General features: G+C 35.4%; 2 protein-coding genes across 2 annotated transcripts; both read left to right on the forward strand.

Moving 5' to 3' along the window:
• Positions 1–3,891: 3,891 nt before the first annotated feature.
• On the forward strand, positions 3,892–9,086 carry LOC107810262 (serine/threonine-protein kinase 12-like). The gene is made up of 11 exons (XM_016635016.2): positions 3,892–4,681; positions 5,056–5,148; positions 5,984–6,067; positions 6,269–6,336; positions 6,430–6,550; positions 6,883–6,956; positions 7,046–7,108; positions 7,533–7,624; positions 7,720–7,808; positions 8,023–8,108; positions 8,808–9,086. Exons 1-11 carry the CDS (start codon positions 4,358–4,360, stop codon positions 8,944–8,946), a joined length of 1,233 nt encoding a protein of 410 aa, XP_016490502.1. The 5' UTR covers positions 3,892–4,357; the 3' UTR covers positions 8,947–9,086.
• A 5,930-nt stretch (positions 9,087–15,016) lies between these two features.
• On the forward strand, positions 15,017–15,873 carry LOC107810261 (uncharacterized). The gene has a single exon (XM_075235329.1). It carries the CDS (start codon positions 15,115–15,117, stop codon positions 15,661–15,663), a length of 549 nt encoding a protein of 182 aa, XP_075091430.1. The 5' UTR covers positions 15,017–15,114; the 3' UTR covers positions 15,664–15,873.
• The last annotated feature ends 2,695 nt before the right edge of the window (positions 15,874–18,568 follow it).

Here is an 18,568-nt window from a genome sequence, read left to right on the forward strand (position 1 = left end):
GTAGAGCTGAAAAGTCTGTTATTCTCAATGGTCCTCTTATACTTCTCCTCCAGTTTGGCATATTTCACCCCGGCAGCAACAAGCTCTTCGGTTTTGGAGTTCAAGGTTGCCTCCAAATTAGTTAATCTTTCAGCGGAGGTAGCCTCGTGATCGGATGCAGCAAGAACGACACTATGGACTTAAACCCATTTGGCCTTAGCCTCTTCAAATTGAACCCTCAACGGGGCGATCACTTGGCTAAGGGTCTCTACTTCTTGCTCGCTTTGCTGCAAACGAGCCTCCAACACAACAGCCTCAACAGCTTTGGCTTCCAGCCTTAGATGTGAGCAACCGTTTGGTCCCGCTAGGCCAAAAGTTGATCCCGCTCAGACTTAAGTTCCTCACTTTCCCGAATCAACCTTTGGAGGCCATCGGAAGCAAGGAAATTTGCCTGCGAAACAAGAAAGACAAACTTAAAATGCTACTAAATCATAGATAGAAGAAATGACAAAGGGAATGTAGAGTATACTGCTGCGGTGTTGTGCATAGCATTGTTCAAAAAGAAATCTCCCGAGAAAGCATGTATCTTTTTCCAATCTTTTTCTGAAGCCAAAGGTTTGGCTTCAGATAGTTAGCAAGTTCCATCGGCCGGGACAGTAGATTGCACCCGCTAGAGACCGAGAGAGTAAAGCTCCTCCTCCTTTGCGGATCTTCTGAGGGAGTGACTTAATTTTGCCCCAAATTCCCATGAACTGGGGACTGGAGGAGAGGAACATCATCTTCTCGGACAGATACGGTCGGTGGAGATGTCATAGCAGTTGCTGGTGGGAGAGTCGGTGAAGAAGGAGATGAAGCTGATGGCATTGAAAGATGAGAAGTGGTTGTGGTAAGCGCAACGCTGGGTGTTGGTTGCTCATCATTCGAAGACGGCAAAGACCCGGTACTCAACCTCATAATACCGGGCGCAGATATTGGGATCCGAAAACGAGAATTGGCATTTTCCACCATCTCAACCCCCCCCCCCAGAGCGCCGAGGCATCTCCTCGGTTGGTGTAACTAACTCAACAGATTGAGCAGTCTGTTGAGTTGAGGAAGGTCGTCGTCTTCTGTGTAGAGAAGCCCTCTCATCGTTGGTTTCTCCATCATCATCAATCATCATGGTATCTATGGTCGGCCCGGGAGGAGGGCTCGTCACCACGACTTTCGAAGATGACTCGGGGGTGACATTTTTTGCCCTCTTATTGTTTCCCTCGGCCGCGGAGGAACGCCTTCTTTTTGGTTGATTGTTCTCCGGTCGGGGACTCCGAGAAGAAGCACTTGCACCAGAAGCAGGCACGGAGACACCTGTTTGTGTAAAAGCCTCTTGTAGAAGCCTCGCCGTATCAGTAGGATTAGCCAAAACGTCCTCTTCGAGGACGACAACTGAGCCCTGGGGTAGACCTGTACTCAACAGGAGAGAAGAGTCAAACAATTTCCTTATGAGAAAAGTAAAAACAAGATGAGTTCAACTTACCATGATTTTCGGCCTTTCAGCCATATTTCAGGGACAACTCTTTCCACATTCGTGTCTCCGGCGTAGTGACGTCCAAAATTTTCTGAACCCATTGGTCCAAGCCCTCAACCCTAGGGGAAACCCACCGAGTCGCTGAACTAGGTAAAGGAAGAAGGGTCAATAATGATGAGGAATAATCTATAAAAAAAAGAAAGAAACAAATGATAGACTTACGAGTTTGGTTCCATAATTCCGGGAAAGCAGGAGCTGAGGTCGGGATGATGTCACTGGTGGCGACTGAAACGAACTGTTCCATCCACCCACAGTCGTTAATCATTATCCATGCTGGATAGCAGTACATGGTGGCATCACTTGCTGAAGTTAATCATTCCCCCATGGAAGATTTGGGGGGAATAGAGGTTCATCACTCGAGCTAAGGATATCTCTTCTCCCGTCTCCTGGCACAGGTGCAAAGACAAGCATTGTCCTCCACACGGAAGGGCTTACCTGTGCCAAACACACTTGATAACGGAGGTAGAGCTCCACAATGACGGAGTCAAGCTCTCCGCTCAAAGAAAATGCTCCCAAAGTAAAGGGATACGTGTAAAAATATGTATAACCCTTCTTGGGTAAAGTTATCCGTTCTGCCAGGTCGGGAGCGATAATGTCCAAATCTTGACAATGGCAGTCTTCCTTCACAGTGGAGATACTGGAAGGACGGATAGAAGAAGGGTATACGCTAATAGCCCACGTTCGAGGATGAGCATAAGGGTATTTCTCTTCAAAATCTTTGGTGATAATCAGGTTCTTCGGGACGATGGTACTCACCGTAGGAGAAGCAACATCATCAACTTTGCCTTTGTTCTTCGGACAGCTAGGCTTTCTTGAAGAAGAAGATGCCATTTTTTTTTATCAAGGGGATGATTTTTCTCTCAAAGTAGGAAGCTAAAGAAAGGTTAAAGTCGAAGTATGAGCCGAGTAAAGAAGGTTTTAGAAGATTCAGAGTATTATGAGGTGAGAATGAAAGAGTTTTAGCCAATTAGGTGGGTAAACTCGTGGCTATAATTGCCTCGATAACCGGCAAAAGTTATACTGAATCGTGGGATGACGCGTGTTCAGGGCATTAAATGCGGAGAGACGTGCGTCTAATCAACCGTGAGAAACTTTTCAGAGGGGTCAGTAAATTTTCCGCCAAAAAGAATATTTCTACAACTTCCCGGTGACACAAAGTTATGCCATTGGAAAGCGGGAGGACTATCTATATAGGGTAAAATATGTTATATTAAATGATCGCATAAGGAAGTGACACGTAGAGCCGAACACAGAGGATAGCTGAAACGAAAGGCAACTATCCCGTCTGTTATCGGAGAGAATGATACTCATAAAGACAAAATAAATGTCTGTCACCCAGTAGCATTTAATGAAGAATATTTTACAGCATTAAGTACACTGCCCGTTACAAAGTATATGGTATTCATGCTCGCTGTTACACATTCTTCAATGGCTCTCATAATTGACATTAAAGAGGGGCTTGATCCTAGGACCTTGTTCCCTAGGTGCAGCTATAAATAGCGAGCTCTGTTATCATTGTAAAGAACACGAATTTTCTGGTAAATATATGCTACACTCTATTCAAAGCTTAATATAATCTTATCTTCTTGCTTTTTGATTTCATTACCGTTGTGCCCAGAAGCCCTGCTCCCCGGACTATTATTTCTGTTATTTCGTCTTCATCTCAAGGCTATAATTCATCGATTATTTTAGGATCAAATTAATTCACTTGTCTAGAAATCACGTACAAATTCAACTGTGCAAAACACGGGTAATCACCAACCCTGCTTTTTTCACTTTGGGACGGGGTGATATTATAGGACCACACATAAGTAGTGTTACACAAACTCAAATAGCCATTTCATGGACCACACTTATTTATCATTATTAAATATGTATGACATAAGTACGATTGATACATCATGATTTGATATTTTGGAAAAGAAAATCAATGTATAGCAACAAAAGAGAAAAGTTAAAAAAAGGTACTACTTTTATGGACTTGGGGCCTAGTTTTGGCAGTGAAACAAAAGAATTATGTGCACCGAAACAAACCAGCTCCCAAACACTTCTATTCCTTCAACAATGAGAAGGAAATTACAACTCAACTCAAGACATTACGGGAATTAGAAATGCTAACTAAAATACAACAATAGAGGAGAATCAGAGAGGTACGAGAAGACAGAAAAATACGATAGGAGAAAGAGATGAGAAGTTTAGAGAGAGATGAAAAATAAAGAGCTTTTCACGTAACATTTGCCTAATCCTAAATCTAGACCATAACCCCTTTTATTCCCTTTGTCACGTGCTTCCTTAATCCTGATTCCACACAATTTTCTTGTTGGATTGTCCAACTCTTGGGCCTCTTTGCAGTTTAGCCCCCGCTCAACAGCCTCTGCTCTCTTTCAGAAGAAAAACTTTTTCTTTGCACTTCTAATGTTTTCATTATTCAGTTATCAAAAATTTAATTGGGACATTTGCACGCTAAACAGTGTATTCTTTTTTAATTTTCTTCTATCACATGAGGGAAAGGGGAAGTGAAGGTTAAAAAGAAAGAATCACAAAGATGAAAATAAAATTATCGTATAGAGGGTTATGTTGGTATTGAAACTTAACTTAAACAAGGTACAAGTCAACAAGATATATTCCTCTGATAGAAGTGGACGAATCGTAAACACCAAAATGAACATGAATCTAAGGATCTTGGATTCGGGAATCAGGACCGGAGCCTGGGGTCGAAGAATATACAAGAACTAAGCAAACTTCGTTAAAACCCAAACCCCATTTCTTCGAGTAAACCGCCACGTTTACTATGTTAAATATCTTCACTTGTACATGCATACTTTGAACTTTTGTTCTAAGAGTAAAGATCGATTGTTGAGAGATATGGAGAGTCCATTAGTAATTATGCGGCATAAAGAATCATCAGATATTGGGCGTTTAGACATGCAGCTGATAGGGACTTTCTTGAGTTTCGCGTCAAGGGGTGACAGAGTTGGGCTAAACCAGATGTTGAGGCAGGGTATTTCTCCCAATGTGCAGGACTATGATAAACGAACTGCTCTCCATCTTGCTGCTAGTGAAGGCCACGCCTCTATTGTTGAGCTTCTTTTGGCTTACAAGGCTGATGTTAATCTCAATGATAGGTGGCGACGCACCGTGAGTACCTTAATTAATAGTAGTAATTATTTTCTCTGCTTATCTTTCCTGATAAAGTAACCAAATTTATATATGTTTAATATACACAGACAATGTAATGATTTTTCCCGTTTAACCTGTGATAGTAGATAGTTACCCATTTTTACCAGAATAGCAATTAACGGTTATCATATAGATTTGCTTGTAATTACCTAAATGAACTGGTTGTTTTTATAATAATGGGTAATCATATGAAGCATCATCAAGGCGGAATTAATGTGGTATCACTAGCTCTACTGAACTAGTCATAGAAAAGGTGTAGCTTTAGATGTAATGCAGATGATCTTATGAGGGACTAACCAATCATTATTTTCCTTTCAATTTTTTATGTTAAGCCCTTGACAGATGCGAAACTGTATGGGCATCGTGACATATGCAGGATCCTTGAGGTCTATGGTGGCAAGGATTCCAACAGTGATCATCCTTTAGTAAGCTTTTCATGGTTTAAGTTGCAAATGCATTAGTGATTTTAAATAATGATTGACTCTGTAACTTCAATAGCATGTGGCTCTAGCTACAAATGTTGTTTACACAGACTGCTTGTAAAGGTGATGTTCGGTTGAACTTCATTAGTGACGATTTCTAGCTGTGAAATGGTTTCTTCAGTCACCTTTGAACCACTGATCTAGGACACTCAGAGCTTTTGACGATTTGTACAAAAATATAAACTTGTGAATCTATCTTTATAAAGGTATGCTTGAATTGCACTTTGTATCGTCAAACTAAGCATTGTACTTATTCTCGTCCTATATCATTGCTTTGGTATTTAGCTTGCGTTCACCTGTTGCATTAATGCAACCAATCAAATTACTTCACTCAATCTTCTCAACCCTTCACCCCTTTCTAGGGCCATACAATTCTTCTGTACACCTTCGAACATCACACTATCATTGCATGTAAGATTGGTAGGCGTGGGATTGGAGTTGCAGACTTAAATAGGGAGTGGGGGGAGGATATTGAAAAGGTGGCTGAGGTAGCTGAATCTAAGAATATTTAATTTTGAGTTCTGTCATTTCCACTAGTAGGAGGATTAACTAACTTATTTTCCAGAAATCAGATGAAAATAGGCCAAAATACTGGGAACAAATTTGGAATTAGTTCCAAATGCAAGGGTAAGTTTTCACTCATCAAAATGCCAAGCAGATTGGTGCAGTAAACGAAAATCCAATTTACTTATGACACTGTGTTTTCCATTTACTCATTTGTTGTTTTTGCTAATCAATCTGAGTGAGATATTTTAAGTTTGAATTCTCTTACATGCAGACTGTTCGGCGTGAAGAGGATTCGATTGAAGTGAATATTGACATATCTGAACTGAACTTGCAGCACTCATCAATCATTGAGCAGGTATTAATAGGGAATTATCCAAAGCTTGTAATGTCAGTGGTGTTAAATATCGTCTGAGGAACTTTCTCAAGAAAATATATATAGGTCTTCTAAGGAAACAACTGTCAAGCATATAGAAAATGAGAATTGTATCAGTAGAAGGGCCGTTTATTTTACTTAGCATGTTACTTTCAAGGAACTTAGACTTCTTTTATTTCACAGGGTTTATTCGGTGAGTCGGAAAAGGTCAAATGGCGTGGAACGTGGGTGGTCAAAACAGTAATCAAAAGGCATTCAATTCTTCTTGTTTTTACTTTAATGATTTAAAAAGGGCCTTCCGGATAATTCTTCCAATAATTTTGTCTTCAATATGCTTGCTGCAGGGTGTTCTCTGCAAAGGTCAATACTTTGCTGAGGGAACTTCGACATCCAAATATTCTACAGTTTCTTGGATCAATTGTGCATGGAGACGAAATGATCTTGATCACTGAGTATTTGCCAAAAGTAAGTGTCTTAGGATTTTCAATCAATGAAATAGGCAGAAACAGTATAGTAGTTGTTTCTATTATAGGAGCTAAGTAATGCCAATAAACATGGCTGTTAGGTAGGGAGTGATGACATTGTTCAATTTATCAATAATCATTAGTGAGACGTATGCGATAAGCGCACAGCATGGTCATGCTTCCTTCTGTGATACTTATAACTTAGTACTGTATAAAGTTCAGACATTGACTCCAGAAAAGTTCACCCAAGGTCTTTCATTGATTTGCTAAAACTGGTAACTGATAGTCCTTAAACGTGATACACTCCTTATTCTGCTTTTTGTTGTTTGTCAGGGGAACTTGCAAGATATTTTGAGAAAGCGCCTTGACCCCCCAACTGCTTTGCGTTATGCACTTGACATTGCTAGGTAGAATATTGCTTTTCTTTTCTATTTCAATTGATTTTGTTTTATTATGTCAAAGAACAAGTCATTTTAGTGCTAAAGTTGACTGACAGGGGAATGAATTACCTCCATCGGCACAGGCCTTTGCCTATAGTTCACAAAAACTTGCATCCGAAGTATGTTCCTTCCCTTTTTGATTCCTTATTGACATCTCGCTTCTGTTCTGTCTTTGTTTATCTTGCATACTTTGGAATTGCAACTTAGTCTGTGTTCCAACAATAGAATCAGGGAATATAATTAACTTCTAGTTTAGATCTTTCTCTGTGCTGAATTCTTATGATTACTACATGAATGTATGCTCCTTTTCTTTCAGTGTGTCTGTCTATAGTTTTCTGCAGTGGATTCTAGAGAGTTCTTCTGTTGTAACATTATTTCATTAAGTGCAGAACCATTTTAATTTATGCTGACATGAAAACTAAGTAATTTACTTAGGTTATGAAGCAAGTTCTAAAGAATTAAGTTAAGCTATATGTAGAATATTGTCTATCCTGAGTTATTAGCTGGCACCTTCACTGAAGTCTTTTATTTAATTTGGCCCAGGAACTTGTTACTAGATGAAGGTGGCCACTTGAAGATCGGTGAATATTGGGTTCAAATATTAGATAACCGGATATATGCAAATCAAGACTGTTGTATGAAGACTTTTTAGTTTTCTCTTATTTGTATATATTTCTACTTTTTGCCACGGTACTGTTAATTATTTATAACCAATGTCTTTCTTTTTCAGGCCAATTAAACAATGGATGTAACTTTATCAGCCATTTGTCTCATGACATTAGCAAAGATATTTATTCATTTGGTGTCATCTTTTATCAGGTAGATTCAAGGAGTTGTGTTATGCTACATTTATCAGCGCATGTCAATATGATCCAGTGCAGGTGGTTGTTTGCTGGCACTTGTACTGCTTTGGTACATTGCCAGTGAAAATTGATGGCTTGAATATTCAGCAAGTCATATTTCTGTTTACTTGAATTGACTGTTATCATATGTGTTTCCTTTAAGATTCAACACTAACTCTGAAGTGCTGCAGATGCTGGAAGGAAGACAAATAACTGACAGGAATTCTGATTTGGAGAAAAAGTTGTATACAGGTCGATATCCCAGCAGAATTCTTCAGTAAGTCAATGCACTAACTAAATGTGAGACTTTCTTTAACTTCTTCAATACATGTGTTTTTTCCCATATAAAGGTGTGACTGGTCTACAATTGATCGAAGGATTTCCTTGCATGCACTGAGCTAACTTTATACTCAAGTGATTTTGGTTGCATCACCTGAACATCCGAGCTTTCCATTTCTTCTTTTTTCACTGCTTCTTATTAAATCTTGGCCTCTATCTTGCTTTCTTTAATAAAAGCTAATATTCTATTTGGTCTAAGCTAGCATCTGTCTTCTATCATTTTGTTTATACAAATGTACATAGGTATTTTTTTTTTTAGAGAGAATGTGCATTAGCTAGTTAGTCGGCTCCAAGTTATTCATACGAAATAAGAATATGTCGATTAGCTAGTAAATTAGTAATGAATCACATTAATGTTCTAGCATTTGTAGTATCACTCTCGCCATACTGAAAAGGGAAAGACGTCAGGGCCCATTTTGATAAGAAGCTTAGTGGTACTATTTTCCCCTTTGTTGAAGTTATTTCTCCTTTGGTGACTCGAAACCACGACCCTGGGGTTGTACGTGGGGGTGCTAACCATCTGAGTTGTAGTATACAAGCAACTCAGTGATTCAGCATATGTTGAGATGACCATAACGTCACAATTGGACGAGGATTTTTTGTATCTACATTGATACAATATTGTTATGATCTGCAGGTTAATTGAGGACTGCACCAGCACAGTTCCTTCTACGAGACCATCATTTGCTACTGTCATAGAAATCCTAGAAGAGGTTTCTTTATTATCAAGAAAAGCAGGTTGTCCGCCGTGTAACAAAAGCAAAAGCCCTAAGTAAACAAGTTTGCTTAGTATTAAATAAGTCAGTGAAGAACACTTCTGATTCTGATTCATGAATCTAATGAAAAGTTTATGACTTTTCCTAGTTGACTTTCATGTTTTTGACTTTATGTTACAATTTATGAATTCTTCTTCCTAATCTTTTTGTTATATTTTAGTATTAAATAAATCCTTTGACCTTGCAACATACTAAAATTAATACATATACAATTTTAGAGTTGGAAAGAAGAAAAAATTAAACAAAAACTTCTTGTGTTGACTTAAAATGTATATGGATTAATTAAAGATAAATAAGGAACAGCTGTACAATTATAAGATCTATTTTGCAGCCATACCTGTACTCATTTTATTTAATCTTTTATGAATGAGGAATTTTCTTCTTTTAAGGATGTGGGAATAGAACTTTGGATCTGACGGTGGCAATAGGCGAAGAGCAGATTCACGGATGTGTCAATTTTTGGATAAAGAATGAAGGGATTGCTGGAATTGTACATTATTTGCATATCTGAAAAGTGGAAAAAACAAGCAACAAAAAGAAGAAAATAAAAGTTGGATGGGTTATCCAGTCAAAAAAACGTAAGGAAGTTAGAACTTAGAAACAATAAGAATAGTTAGATGAAAATCCCTCTTAACCAATAATTTGACAATTCCTCTTAAGTATGATTATATGCATCAAATATGTTGTATCCGTATTTTTAGTGGATACAACATAATTCGACTTACATTAGCTATCTATGTATATCATCTTCTCCTTTTATTTGGGTTTAAGTTGAACTAAATAATTTATACCGACAGAGTCAAAGGCGAACATTAAAAGAAATAACCAAATACCATGTTATTTAATGATCGTAAAGCAACTTAAAACTATATTGATGCATTTCATATGGCAAATAGCAAAAGTATTCTTCCAAATCAAGTGCAATGAAGCAAGAATAATGATGTGTACAGCAAAATAGGAGGGTGAGCTGAAGATATGTGAACATGAGATGGCTTTCTCAACAACGACGAGCTCTTTTAGTAGTGGCACCAGTAAGATGGAAAATCAATGATTTAGTACATAACCAATGATATACGGAAAAACTAATAATTTCCAAAACATTATTTTTAATCAGGGAATAAAAGAATAATGTTCTTTGCTAGTACTGAGATTGTGCATATGACCTCGTGACTCGGCTATTATCCTATCACGATTCACGAGTTGCTCTTTCTTGGGAATCGGATTTTTATATTACTAGTCTTAGAGTACGCGCGTTGTACGTCTACCCGTCCCGTATCAATGGAAATATATTTTGTAAAAATATCATATTTAAAAAAAATGATATTTGAAATATTAAAAAAATATTTTTTTAAAATATGAATCGAGACTATATACAAAGAAAATTACTAAAAATTTGGCTAGTGCAAGAAAATTTACTCGAATTAATGAAGTAAGGTTTTAGTAAATTAAGACAACTACTTCAAAGGAAGTGTTTTTTTAAATTATAGATGTATTTTTTAACTCAAGTAGAATATTTATTAGTTTCTATATAATTATAAATAAAAGGGTCAAATTCATAATTAGATAGACAATACACTAATCGATATGTTGTATATTTCATATATCTACATTAAGTTTATTGCTATATCATTTAATCTAAAAATGATTTAATTTATTCTAATAAAATAAAATAAATAGAAAAAATTGGAAATAAGAATTTTTCTTACCACTTTTAACATAAACAATATAGGAAGAGAGACAGACTAAGAAACAAACGCTTTTGCACAACACCACAATATGGACTTAGCCCGTTTGGGCCAGCCCAACCCGTGATTTAGTAGGATTGGGCTAGAATTTGTGAAGCCCATTTAAAAATGAGGCTTTAAAGCCCTTGACCCGTGAGGCTTGACTGAGATTGGGCCGGCCGGCCTGTGGGCCTAATAAAATATTTATTTAAAATATATAAAATATAAAAAGTATATTGCCTCTAGTGATGGAAAGTCAGAATTGGATCTTTACTTATAGGACCCAAAGCTTGATTTTGAGAAGTTTCAAGAGATGGATGCTGTCATGTATTAGAATGACCATTCTAGAAAATATCTCAATCTTTCATTAATGGCGCGTGATGTACTTAGTATTCCTATTACCACTGTAGCATCGAAATTAGCATTTAGCATTGGTGGGCGTGTTCTGACAAAGTACAAAAGTTGCATCATCATGAAAATGTTCAAACACTAGTTACTACTTGAAATTGGCTTCACGGCTTTACCCAAACTCAAACTCGTAATATTTTTTTATGTGAATTTGAATATTATTAGTTTTTAAAATTTAAATATTCTTAATTTTTAATTAATTAATATTGTATATGAATTGTAGATATAGATGAAAGTGAAGATGTTAAGACAACCTTGTCACAAGCGGATTCAAATGTGTTTGATGAAGATGATGTGTTGGGTATCCCATAAGCGCCATGGACGTTCTCTTGAATAGTTTGTTTTGAGTTTTTGACTTTTAGTGAATGAAATATAGTGTCTTGTTCTTGTCTTTTACTTTTTTAATGTTTATTGTGATATAGTGGAATAGTATAAAAATTTAATAAGTTTTACGATATTTTTCCAATAAGCAGGGCTTTGAACCCAAATACGTTACCTACAATGAAAGTAAACATGTTGGTAACATAACCTATATTTTTTAACTTTTAAATATTTATCTCTTTTTAGGTTAGAACTTAAAGAAAAAATATAAAAATATATTTTTAAAACATAATGTGCTGGGCCGTGGGGGCCAGTGGCCCACATAGGGCTGGGATGGACTGAGCATTATAAGGTCCATCAAAATGGTGGGCTAGCCCAACCCAGCCCATCAATTGTTAAAGCCCACGTGGGCTGGGCTGAGCTAACCCGACACAGCCCATATTGACTCCTCTACACAAAATTACTGCTTTTCTACCCAACGGTTAAATATACTGACCGAAAGTCCTAATTTTTTTAACTGAATTATATTTTTAATTTTTATATAATTTATTATAATTGAATTATAGTTAATTTACACCATTCAAATAAGGAAATGAATTATGAAATAAAAGCTTCCTTGTTTTTTGTAGTCCTAAATATATAATTAAATATTAATTTATCAAATATGAAATCATTTTTAAAGAATAAAATAAATTATTTAAAATTATTAAATAATATTCAAAATATGTGATTGAGTTATAAATAAAATTTAACAAAAGAAATTTTTTTTATTGTTGATCATGTTAAGGACTTTAGATCATTCCGGTGGTTGTTCGTCTCACTTTGTCCCACAACTTAATTTTACCAAATTAGTTCTTATTTCATATTTTTAGTTTTATTCTTTCATTTTTTAAGTTCTTGTCATAACAATTAAGTATTATATGAGTATCTATGATGTTTAAATTTCTTTTATAGATTTAAGAACGAAGAGGTAGCCTCTACAACTTCTCGAAAAAATTTGATAAGTGACAATATAAAATTTAAAAAGACTTTGTCCATAATTCAAACAAGAGAAGATTTAGGGTGTGTTTGGCCCGAAGAAAAATATTTTTCGGAAAATAGTTTTTCAATTTTTCTATTTTGGAAAACATTTTCCTTATGAATTCATTTTCGAAAATGTTTTCTTTTTATCAAGAGAAGGGAAAACATTTTTCAAAACTCAATCTCAACCTTTCCTACCCTCACCCACCCATCCCACACCCTCACACCCACCCACCTAACCCTACCCCCTCTCTCCAAAAATTTTTTTTTTTTTTACAAATTTTAAATTTTTTTTCCGTCACCACCCACCCTACAACCCCCGCAAAAAAAAAATAATAATTCAAATTTCTATTTTTTTATTTTTCTGCACCACCCACCCACCGCCCCCACCCCGCACAATTTTTTTTTTATTTTACTTTTATTTTTTGTAATTTTTTATTTTTTATTTTTTTTCTGCACCACCCACCCCGCATTTAACTTTTTTTTTTTTGTAATTTCAAATTTCTGTTTTTTTGTTTTTCTGCACCCCGCCGCCCCTGCCCCTCCCCCCCCTCCCCCGAAAAAAAAATATTTTTTTATATATTTTCAGTTTTAGTTTTTTCATCTTTCGTTTTACAGGTTCGAAATTTTACAAGTTATGAGTTCGGAGGTTTATGTGTTTGGAAGTTTGCGGGTTTAGAAATAATGAAGTTTATGAGTTCGAAATTTCGCGGTTTCGAAAGTTTAGCGGTTCAAAAGTTTATGAAATTTGTGGATTCGAAAGGTTGTTGGTTCGAAAGTTTATGATTTCATGTTTATTGTATCTAAATTATTTATGAATACTCTTGAGAAGTTATTTTCCTTAATTTGCGTACCAAACACCGAAAAATGAATAAGATTATTACTTATTTTCCAAGAAAATATTTTCTTGGAAAATATTTTCCGTTATACCAAACACACCCTTAATTCAAAAACATTATTGGTGATTACAAAATCATAAATTAAGTAACATGAAAGTTACTACTATATAGTTATGTTACATAATGTACCGATATGTTTTGAAATACCATACGCCAAAGGTTGAGAGATTAAAATAATTCCAAATTTGAAAAAGAAATTATAATAATTCTATCGGAAAAAGTATTTAAAAGTAATTCTACTATATATTTGGTCCTATGTAATTGTCTACCCGCTCATAGACATTTGCATTTTTTGTATGCCCACTAAGTTTTCTTACACAATCTCCTTATTATTTTGGTGAACTCAAGGTTCCAACTCTTTAGTCTTTAGGTAATAGTAATACACATGATGCAAAACATTTAGACTTACTTAAAGTTAAGCATTGCACACCTAAATTGCACCGGCAGCTGATCTTATGTATATTTATAATTCAACTTAGTTGGAACTTTGGACAGCACACCACGTTCAACAAATTTAGCTTTATTCAAGTTCTATAGGTTATATCAAGTTCTAAGCAACTATCATAAACTCATAGAGGTTGGGAGACAATGCTCCCTTTACCCACCTGAAATTCACTTCCAATTATTGTTTGTTATCAAACTTAGTGGTAGACTGGTAGTGGCCATGTGGGTCGAATTTAGGAAGTATATCGGGTTTTAATTCTTGAAAATCGCACAATTATATATAATAAAAGAGAATAGGCTGCACCTAAAAACATTTTAATTAAGAGAATAGGTTATGCGCAGGGTATGGTCGGACCACACGGGTCTATTGTACGCAGTCTTACCCTGCATTTCTGTAATAGGTTGTTTCCACGGCTCGAACCTGTGAACTCTTGATCACATGGTAGCAACTTTATCAATTACGCGAAAGCTCCCTTCAAATACAACTTATTAATAGAAATCAGCAAAAATCTTTTTGTACGCCATCATAGAGGACACCTTTGTAAAACAACTCTACTTTTTATCTTTATATGTGCCTTCATCAAGTTTAGTGGAGGGTAGCCTTGAAGCAACGATAAAGTTATTTTCGTGTGACATATAGATTATGAGTTCGAACCGTAACAGCCAATAATACTTGTATTAAATTAGGTTATCTATATTATATCCTTTGAGTGTGACATTTTTCCGAACTCTACAAGAAATCCCTTATGCACCGGTCGGCTTTTTCTTCTGCCCTCCATCAACTTTAGTAAGTAAAAGTAGCGTTCACTATTTTGGAGAAAAACAAGTAAATTAAATCAATGTGTGTTACACCAGAATTTGGTAGTAATGATACGTAAAGGAAAATCAAGCATGGGCTCCACACGCATTTAACAGAAAAATAAAGAAATTGGATACCCTCAAATCATAGAAACCAACTAGATAAACGTACTAAGTATTAAAAAAGGAGAAACTAGATAAACGTACTTTCCTTTCGACTTCGGGTACATGTATATCATATTATCATCCCACTCAATTGAACGCGGATGTCAACTGTCATGTGGCTACCCTTCGCCACTTTCATTTTTCCACATTATTTGTTTCCCTTACTTTATACAACTGTCTTCTACTCATCCTATATTCTACTATGCTTTCCTTTTTTTGACTTTTTCTTTTAATTTCCCACTACCAACATTCTCATTATCCCTTCATCATTTATATATATATATATATACGACTAGACTACCTCATTCTCATCCTCAACAATCAAATCCAAGAACTCATCTCTATTCTCTTAAATCCACAAAAATTATATTCAATCTTGTGTTATTGATATGGGCAACTATATTTCTTGTACCTTATTAGGACCAGGAGGCAACAAACAATCAAGAGGTGTAAAAGTCATATTCCCAAGTGGTGAAATCAGACATTTTTATCAACCAATAAAAGCAGCAGAGGTAATGCTAGAGACACCTAATTTCTTTCTTGTAAACACAAGGTCACTTAAAATTGGAAGGAGATTTTCTGCTCTGAATGCTGATGAAGATCTTGATATGGGCAATGTCTATGCTATGTTTCCTATGAAAAGAGTAAATTCATTTGTCTCAGCAGCTGATATGGGAGCTTTGCTACTTACTGCTAACTCTGTGTCCAAAAGGGTGTCAATTGGAAGTTTCAGAATCTTGCCTGAATCATGTGTAGAGTATTCTGCTTTGGAAATAGTACAGCCTCAGGCTAATTATGAGCAACAAGTTTTGCCAAAGTTGAATTTGGATGATATTGAAGAGTTTTCAACTCCAGAGTTTAAGCACAGGTTGTCTATGTGTAGGTCAAAGAAACCATTGTTGGAAACTATTGCTGAAGAGCCAGTTTGTTCAAGATGAGGATTATTTTGAACTACGAAATTTCATTCGACTTAATTCTCTTTGAATTTTAGTAAGGAGAAAATATTCTTTTTTATAGATTAGGGTAGGATTTGTTTGTGATTCACATTCACTATATTCTCTGATGAAAACAAAAAGATGTATATTTGATCTTTTTTGAGTGAGGCTTAAATTTAATCGAAGGATCAAGAGCTGAACTTTTGTATTTGAGATAGGGTGCTGAAGAGAAGAAAAGAAAAAAAGTCTTTTTTTTTTTTTTTTTTTTTTGCGAATAAGAAAAAGGAAAAATGGTCAAATTTGTCCTTATACTATCCGAAAAGGATCACATTTACCCTCCGTTATACTTTCAGTACAAAAGTAGCCTCGACGTTAATCTAATGGCTCAAAAATACCCCCTTCCGTTAGAGTTGTCAAAGGTGGATACCCAATCCCATATAGCACTATAATTTGATGACATGGATACCACGTGGCATACCATCTCATCGGCCCCGACCCTTTTTACCCCATCTCTCCACTTACTCTTCCATCAGTAGCACCTTCTCTCTTTTTACCACCATTGCCACCATCACCACCCCCAGACCACCGTTTCACCACCTTCACCTTTACTCAACGATAGACCCGTCCTCCGCCTCTTGCTGTATTTTTCTTCATAAATTGATATTATTTCATGAATTTTAACACTACAATTGTCAATTTTTTTTCTTCCAAGTGAATTCTTTGGTCTGGTTGTCTTCTTTTGCCTAATTCTGGTTATATTTCTCTTCAACAATCGAATCTTAGGAAATTTTACACAAGACTTGTGACTTCTGATGCTTAGAAAAACTATTTTTTTGGGTTGTTATATTTTGCCTACTTCTGGTCAGAGGCGGCTCAAGAACACTAGGGGCCTAAACCCGAAGTTTATTAAGAGACATTATTTTGCCAATATTAAGAGGCCTTAAGCTTTAAAAAAAAAAATCATATTAAATAACCTGATTCATCTTTATAGTTGGCATATTTAAATTATGATAAAAAAAAATAAAAAGCAATATACTACTATAGGTAAAGATACAAAAAATAAATTTTAAATTCAAAAAAAAAAGATATTAGCAAGTTAGAATAATCGAACTTGATTTTAAATGTTATAACTTGATATCAGAATGAAATTTCAATAATTTTAATTTGTTTGCTGCAATGCTTGAGAACGAGAGAAATAACGAAAAGTACAATTTTAATTTATTCAATACCTTTGGTTCATATTGTTTAGAAAATAGACAATTTAGTAATGAAAAAGGATACTTTAAAATACAGTTCTATTATGAAATAGAAAAAAAAATATTAATATTAAGAATATAAATTAATCACCAGTCACCATCAATCACATTGACTAAGTAATTCATCTTTTTTTTTTAATATAAGAATCTTATACTTTTTTACCATGAATATTAAATATTTTCTACAAAACTTACTATAGATTAACCTATTTTTGCTATTATAAAATAAATGGGGCCTTAGAAACTTAGGGGCCTAAAGCCCTTGCTTCAGTCGCTTGGCTCTTGATCCGGCACTGCTTCTAGTTGTATTTTTCTTCAAGAATTAGTACCATTTGCGAAGTTTTTCACCGAGTTGTGAATTTTTGATGCTTTATGAACCTATATTTTATTGTTTTCCCTTGCCTAATTGTGGTTGAGTATTCTCCAAGCATTATATCGTTTTAGAAAATTTTTATGCTGGAGGTGTCAACTCATGAGCTATAAATTTTTTGTTTTTTGTTTTCTATTGCATAATTCTAGTTGTATTTCCTCCAAAAATGGTACCATTTCAGGAGTTTTACAATAGAGTAGTCCATTTCTGATACTTAGTCATCTTTTATTTTGGATTTCTTTTCTTTTGCATATAGTTCTGGTGGTATGTTGCTCCAAGGATTTGGTATCGTTTATAGAGTTGTTGATTTCTAATGCTTATAGTAGGGGTGTATGGCTGAGAGCTGAAGGTGGTGAAAATGGTGGTGATAGTGGCAAAGGTGGTAAGAGGAGAGGAGGTGATGGAAGAGGAAGTAAAGGGAGGGGTAAGATAGGTTGGGGCTGATGAGATAGACATGCCATGTGGTGTCCATATGATCAAAATATAGTGTCACATGGGATTAGGTGTCCACCTTGGACAGCTCTAACGAAAGATGGATATATTTGAGCCATTAGATTAACGTCAGGGATACGTTGTACAAAAAATATAACGGAGGGTAAATATAATCCTTTTCGCATAGTAGAGGGGCATATTTGACCTTTTGCTAATAAGAAAAAAGTCTATGGTTGCAAATTTCATAACTTGTAATTTATGCATAATTTTCAGAGCATAATGAAAAAAATATAGTGTGTATTTTTCGACGTGATACTGGTACTACTAATAGTCAGAGGCGAAGCCAATATTTCAACCTTATGAGTTCAGAATTTTAAAACGACGATTTCAAGTGCTAATAACTGGGTTCTAAGCTTAATATTTGTACATATTTAATAAATTTCTTAACATAAATACTCTATTTGAGCAAAAGTTACTGGGTTCAACCGAACCCGCAGCCGAACTTCTAGCTCCGCCCCTGCTAATAGTTGTTCATTTGGTGCATCAATTATTGAAAAAGGGTCAAATATACCCCTCTACTTTGATATATTGTTCATAACTACCCTCTGTTATACTATCAGGACATATCTACCCTTACCGTTAATAAATTATTTTAAAAATACCCCTATCTAACGGAATCCACTAGATTAATAAAATAATCATTTTAAAAAATATTCATTAACCTATAACCCATTAAATCCATCATATAAAAATACGGAACCTAAATTTCTGAGACGTCTTAACATATTTTATTCATTTAGAGAGAGACCGATAATAATGGTGAATGTATGTTTAGTAAGAACTTATATTT

Source organism: Nicotiana tabacum, chromosome 17 (genome assembly GCF_000715075.1).
Source record: "Nicotiana tabacum cultivar K326 chromosome 17, ASM71507v2, whole genome shotgun sequence".
In the NCBI taxonomy this organism is placed as follows: Eukaryota; Viridiplantae; Streptophyta; class Magnoliopsida; order Solanales; family Solanaceae; genus Nicotiana; species Nicotiana tabacum.

Coding starts and splice junctions, on each gene's coding strand:
- LOC107810262 (XM_016635016.2), top strand. CDS start 4,358: ATGCATACTTTGAACTTTTGTTCTAAGAGTAAAGATCGATTGTTGAGA. Junction 7,625..7,719: donor ATATGCAAATCAAGACTGTT/GTATGAAGACTT, acceptor TTTCTTTTTCAG/GCCAATTAAACAATGGATGT. Junction 8,109..8,807: donor TATCCCAGCAGAATTCTTCA/GTAAGTCAATGC, acceptor TATGATCTGCAG/GTTAATTGAGGACTGCACCA.
- LOC107810261 (XM_075235329.1), top strand. CDS start 15,115: ATGGGCAACTATATTTCTTGTACCTTATTAGGACCAGGAGGCAACAAA.